Raw genomic sequence first — 7,080 nt, 5'->3', positions numbered from 1 at the left:
GGGACCAAATTTTGAGAAACACTGACCTAAATCAATCAAGGCAGTATGGTCATCCTTTCCAGACACTCACTTTCCTTACCTCCCTTGCAGGTGGGAATGGTTATGTAACCAGCTCTGGTCAATGAGTTTGCAGGATAACTTCTGAGAAATGTTTCTCCATTAAAGGAATCCTTGGCAACACAATATTGAAAAATTAAGAAGAACGTTGAAGGACTGACACTAGCCAACTTCAAAATTTACTATAAAACTGTAGTCATCAAGACAGTGTGGTATTGGAGAAAGACAAACAAATGATCCATTGAACAGAGAGCCACATAAACATAGACCCACGTAAATATAGTCAACTTGTCTTTGACAAAAAGGAAAAGTCAACACAATGGAGAAATGATAGTCTTTTCAAAAAATGGTACTAGAACAAATGGGCATCCACATGCACAAAAAAATAAGGTTGTAGACACAGTTCTTCCACCCCTCATAAAAATTAACCTAAAATGGATCACAGACCTCAATATAAAATACAAAACTATGATGCTCTTATAACACAGGAAAAAAATCTGGATGAATTTGGGTTTGGCAATGACTTTTTAGATAAGACCCCAATGGCGCCATCCCTGAAAAAAAAAAATCTGATAAACTGAACTTCATTAAAATTAACATTCTCTGCTCTGTTAAAGACACTATCAAGAGAATGAAAATACAACCCATAGAATGGGAGAAAATATTCACAAAAGATACACTTGATAAAGGACTGTTACATATTTTAATTAATTAATTAATTAATTTTAAAAGAAAAAAGCTTACTGATTAAAATTTAAAAAAAACAGGGGTCAGCAGGTGACATAGTGGTTATGGCACTGGACTCTCACATAACTGACTACAGTTCAAGTCCTGGACCCAGAGGCTTGAAACTCACAAGAAGAGAATAGAGGAGAAGGGATTGTAATATGGTCCTCTCTTCTGGGAGGTGATTTCCCACTTTATTTCTCTCTGTCTTTCTGTGTCTCTGGTGAGTACACACACCCTATAGCAAAAAATCTCTCTTTAAAAAAAAATCCAGTTAAAAAATAGGCCAAAGACTTTAACAAACACCTCACCAATAAAGGTATTCAGATGCCAATCAGCATAGGAGAAGATGCTCCACATCAGTTCATCAGGAAAATGCAGTGAGATACCACTCCAAACTTATTAGAATGACCAAAACCCAGAATACTGACATCAACAAATGTTAATGAGGATCTGAAGCAACAGAAACTTTGATTCATTGATGATGGGAATATAAAATGGTACAACCTCAGAAGTCTGTGTGGCAAGTTCTTACAAAATATATAAGGGCCAGCTGGTGGCATGGTGGCTCAGATAGCTGGATCTCACATGGCCAACTGTACAATTTGAGTCCTTCTAATTCAGGGTGAAGCAGTTAGTAAGTCCTTTTGGCAACAGAGTTAAAATCACAGTCTTTGATCAGCTTCTCAGCAAAAAGAAAGAAGGAAAGAGAAAGAAAGAAAGAAAGAAAGAAAGGAAGGAAGGAAGGAAGGAAGGAAGGAAGGAAGGAAGGAAGGAAGAAAGAAAGAAAGAAAGAAAGAAAGAAAGAAAGAAAGAAAGAAAGAAAGAAAGAAAGAAAAAGAAAGAAAGAAAGAAAACAGACATTTTTTTATCTCCATCTGCTTCTATCTTTTAATTAGTTCTGAACTCCAGAGGGAAATAAAGAGTTTTTATTTATTCTCCCCCAACAAACCCCAATAGTCAAGCAGTTTATGTCTCTGCAGACAAAAGTATTGTATTCCTAAGTAATACAGTGCCCTTCAGCAATTCTTCAAAATGAGGATCAGACCTAGGATATATTAGAAAGTTCCAAATCGAGCCACCCCTAAATATAGATACCTAGAAGACTGACTTTATGTTCTACTTTTACTTACAAAAAAATTTTTTTTCTCTCCTCCCAAGAGCTGAAAGGAAATAAAGAAAAGTCTTAACAATCATGGTGCAGATGGGGGAAAAAATATACCTTCCCCATGAGAACTAAAAATTCACAATCCCAAGTTTTATCGGCTTATAAAACTGTTATTTCTCAAATAATCACCTAAGAATAATTTGGCTTTTGAATGTAGCTTAAATGAATGGCAAAGAGCTTTGAGATTTTTCTACCCGAACTTTAAATGCAGCAAGCAAATTGCTACAGCATCATTTATATATTCAGGAAGTGAATTGATATTCCTCCTAGAATTTGGTCACCCCTTCCAAAAGCACCCTCCAACATTTGGCAAATTGCATGCTGCCAATTCGACAACACTCAACTGTCTCGCCTTCCAAAAAGACTTCTGGTCTTGATGGCACTGTGAGGAACTGAGCGGGTAATCAACATAAAAAAGGAATGTGAGATTTTTAAAGCTCTGTCCCAGAATCTGTTGAATAGTTCATTTGAGAGGCAGTTTTAAGAGAAAGGAGAACAGCCTACTCTACTTGTACTCTGAAATTCATTAGTGGGAGATTACGTCCCAATTTAGAAACAGATGTAGTCAAAATGATTGCCACCTCTTCTCTCATGACAGTACAGTAAGGGCCAGACGGTCATGCGATTGGACTCACATGAGTCCCTGGTTCATGTCCCATGGTCTCCCTCTACATGCTGGGCACATGCCTGTGATCCAGGCTGCCTCAGGCTAGGAGTAGATTGTGGAGTGAGGATCCTGCTGGAGGAGTCCCTGTATCTGTATACCTCTCTGTTTCTCCCACTAGCTCTCTGTTTCTCTCTCTGTGTGTTTGTCTTTCCCTCATGGAAGAAATAAATAAAACTCAAAAAAATAGTAAAGTAACTAGGATTTTTTTTGGGGGGGGGGATTTCCAGAGCTTTTAGTCCAATTCTTTCTTCCACAAATAAAGAAACCAAGATCTAGAGAAGCTACATAAAAATAAAAATGACAGATCAGTCGCTTTTTTTGTTTGAATCCTGTTCTGAGCATTCAATCCATAGGATTCATTTTTCTCTAACTCAGAGGGCAATGAGACATGGCTAAGAGGGCACATCAGAGAAGTTCAAATCAGCTCTTGGAGACAGGGTTGCCATGTCAGACTTAGAGCTAAACATCTGAGAAGCAGAAAAGCTGGCATTGATGGTTTCCATGGTGACCACTGAGCACCCAGGTGCAAGCTCTAATGAGGCTGGCTGGCCAGCCAGCACTAGGGGAGGCAATGGCTGTGGGATATTCCACAAAAAATCACATGCCACCAAGCTACTTGGATAAAACCTGAGCGGCTGGCTAGCCTATCAATGAGTGCTTCTCTTGGGGACAGACTTAGCAGCTCTGAACTCTGTATGTCTGGCCCTGTGCTATACTTTTCATCATTGCTACAGCCTTACAAAGTAGATTCAAATACTATCTCTTTACTCTGAGGAGTAAACTGAGGCAGCTTATTCAGGATCACTGAGCTTATATATGATGGCTCTAACCCAATTACCATGCATTATTCCTCCCACTCTACTCAGAGAAAAGAAAAGAACTTATAACTGGCTCAACTAGGGAGTTCCCTTGCACTCCTAAAGAGAAATGTAAGCCATGATTTCAGAAACAGAGAGCCTTGAATTTGAGGGGTGAGGGGAACATAGCTCTAGAGCTTACTGCTGATCAATCTTTGCCAATCATTGCTAGATTCTGGAAATAATCACACAGTGTCATTTTTCAATATTAAGTCATCATAAAAATTAATTCTCTAAAAATGCCTTGAGAGAATTGAGAATTAGGTAAATACTGAGTAAGAGAGCAGAAATGACCTTATGTCTAAGCAAAATAAGCATTCCATTAAATTATATGAGCAGGTGTGAGTTCAAAGTAATAGGCATCCCAGCCTAGTCATATTCACTCCCCATCCCTGTCACTGAGAGCAGTTTTTTTCAGGAATGTCATCTTTAGCAAATAAATGTCTTAAGTTGAGACTTTTGTCATGTTTTAAAGTAAGCATTTCCAATAAGGGGGAGGTGGGGGACTTACTGAGATAAGAGCAATCACCAATACTACAGTATGAAGAAGTTCATTGATATATAATTTCTAAGGGAGAGTTCAACCATGAAAGGAGGGAGACAGAGCCATAGCCTTGGAGCAAATCACAGAGCAGTGTTTGGAGAAGGCAGACTTTTGGAAGTAGCTAGGATGAACCTGAAGACACTGTGCTTGCAAATAAAATGGAATGAGTTCCAGTAACAAAATTAATGAATTTATATTTCTCTACTTCATATGAACGCACTAAGAAACCCATCTCCCATCTATAAGGATGAATTGAGTGCTATGGTTCGAATGCATCCCCTGTAAAATTCATGTGTTGAAACTTAATAGCCAAGGTGATAGTATTAAGAGATAAGACACACACACACACACACACACACACACTCTGAAGGGGAAAGAGAGAGACAGAGACAGAGAGGACCTTTACAGGTGATTCTGGATTTCTCCTTATGAATAGGATTAAGGCTCTTATAAAAGAAGTGTTTGAGATCTTGTTAAGCCTTTTTTCCCTCTGACCCTTCTGAAATGTGAGAACTCAGCATTCTTTCCCTGCAGAGGACACAGTAACAAACTTCTATTCAATATAAGAAACCCACTTCCAGGTGTTTCATTACAACAGCACAACCTAAGACACTAAGTATGCCTCACTTCTCCAGAAAATCTATGTTGATAATCCTTCCTACTTTAGAAATACCAAGACAAGGAAGTTTAGGCACAAAATCTCCGACTGACATTGACCAAAATAGAAAAAAGAAAAAAAAAAGAACATAACATTAAGCTATTTCATTAAAAACAGACAATGCCCTTGATAAGGCCTTCCAGGTCCTGTCAGGCTAAAGCCAACTGGGTCTCAGCAGTTAGGGTTTAAACAGAGGCGGTACTCACTCGAAAGACCTTCTCCACTCTTGCAATGCTTTTCCCAAAGATGGTTCCAAGTTGGTCTCCAATCCCAGCCAATAAGAAACCAAAGAGTGGAATTCCAAAGATGGCATATAAAATACAAAAGATTTTGCCTCCTTCTGTGCTTGGAGCAATATTCCCATACCCTGGTGAGAAATATTAAAAAGAGAGAGGAAGAGTGATAAAGTAGCAGAGAAATCAGAGCATTGATCAAAGAATTCATAGACTTTTCTAAAGGCTTGTATGTTCCCCACTTCATGAGCACTGGGGAGTATATAGTTTAGAAAAATATATAATATAGTTTAGAAAACTTGTGGTCAATCAGAATTACATTGTTTTTTAAAAAAATAGGTCATTGGAAAAGTTATGACATATTTTTTTGTTTTTCTATGCAAAAATATGTCATGACTTTTTTGATGATCCAATATATATGGCTTCCATTACATTTTTTAAGCTGTCTATTTACTTGTTCCTTCCATGACAGAGAGAGACAGCTCAACTGGGTCCTCACACCAACTCCAGCCTCACCTAGCCAATATCATGCAAATGTGTGCATGTAGAGGGAGGCCTTGGGTCACAAACCCAGTACCTTCCCATTTGGGTCCAGTTTATATTACTGCTATACCACTGTCTGTCTCAGATATCATTACTTTTATCATTTTTTAGAGAGATTTTTGCTATAGGGCATGTGTGCTCATCAGAGATAGAGAGACAGAAAGAGAGAAATCACTCCTCAGAGGAGATGGCCAGGCCGCAATCTCTTCTCCTCCATTTTCCTCTAGGGATCTTGGGCACACAAACACACGTGCCCAGAGTAAATTTTAAGCTGCTGGGTCCAGGACTCGAACTGCAGTCAACTACAGGGGAGTCCAGCGGCTTAACTGCTATGCCATCTGCTGATCCCCATCCCAGATTGCATTTTTTTTTTTAGAGGTTTTTGCTATAGGGTGCATGTGCTCGCCAGACAGACAGAGAGAGACAGAGAGACAGAAAGTGAGAAATCACCCCCCAGAGGGGGATGGCCACGCCACAATCCCTTCTCCTCTGTTCTCCTCTCGGGATCTTGGGCACACACGCACACGTGCCCAGCATGAGTTTTAAGCCACCAGGTCCAGGACGCGAACCACGGTAGACTATGTGGGAGTCCAGCGACATAGCCATTATGCTAACTGCTGGTCCCAAGAAAAGCATTCTTGACAGAATTTCATCCCACTGCAATCCCCTTCCCCAGCCAGTCACCTCATCAGGGTCTTGAGTGCCTGTGACATAACCCAGCATGTTTCTCAGGCTGACTGGGATGCAAACTTGCAGTCCTTCCAGCACTGCAGTTCAGTATGCTACTGACTGTCCACCAAGGTTGGGCCTCTATTTCTCTTCAGTGAGAACTTCATACCATCTCTGAGTCCTGCCTCTCCTCCCACCCCACTCTTGCACAGAGGGTAATCAGGTGCTAAATAAATGGTTTTTTGCAGAAAGAATGTTTGAATAGAAGAGAATTCTTTCTTAGTCAGGTCTATAATATGTACTTTCAAGTAGTGCTTTGAAAACATCAACATCTACATTTTTTTTTAGAGGTTTTTGCTATAGGGCGGGTGCGCTCACCAGACAGACAGAGAGAGAGAGACAAAAGGTAAGAAATCGCCCCCCAGTGGGGATGGCCACACTGCAATCCCTTCTCCTCCATTCTCCTCTCGGGATCTTGGGCACACACGCACACGTGCCCAGCATGAGTTTTAAGCCACTGGGTCCAGGATTCAAACCGCAGTTGACTACGTGGGAGTCCAGCGACATAGCCATTACGCTAACTGCTGGTCCCAACATCTACATTTTTAAGAGTTTTGCAATAACATAAGCAATTTATGTGGAGCGAGCATTGGCCTACTTTACATGGATGGGTCTAATGAAAGTATAGCTAGAAGAAAAAGGCTTGGGACCAACAGTTAGCATAATGGCTATGTCCCTGGACTCCCATTTAGTCGACCGTGGTTCGAGTCCCAGACCCGGTGGCTTAAACTCACTCAGGGCTCATGTGCGTGCATGCCCAAGATCCCGAGAGGAGAACGGAGGAGAAGGGATTATGGCATGGCCATCCTCCCTGGGGGGTGATTTCTTGCTTTCTTTCTCTGTCTCTCTCTATCTTCCTGGCACCCTATAGCAAAAAAAAAAAAAAACCTCTCCAAGA

At 40.5% G+C, this 7,080-nt stretch overlaps 1 protein-coding gene across 1 annotated transcript in view; it reads right to left on the bottom strand.

Moving 5' to 3' along the window:
• Nucleotides 1–7,080, bottom strand: part of KCNK10 (potassium two pore domain channel subfamily K member 10) — a 156,158-nt gene that overhangs the window by 43,459 nt on the left and 105,619 nt on the right. Inside the window, exon 4 of the mRNA XM_006158016.3 lies at nucleotides 4,884–5,044. Coding sequence (XP_006158078.1) covers nucleotides 4,884–5,044 — 161 coding nt within the window. The remainder of the gene's footprint in view (nucleotides 1–4,883; nucleotides 5,045–7,080) is intronic.

Source organism: Tupaia chinensis, unplaced genomic scaffold, assembly GCF_000334495.1.
Source record: "Tupaia chinensis unplaced genomic scaffold, TupChi_1.0 Scaffold000568_1, whole genome shotgun sequence".
In the NCBI taxonomy this organism is placed as follows: domain Eukaryota; kingdom Metazoa; phylum Chordata; class Mammalia; order Scandentia; family Tupaiidae; genus Tupaia; species Tupaia belangeri.
Note: the sequence above shows the minus strand (reverse complement) of the source record. Positions and strands in the feature narration are given on the sequence as shown.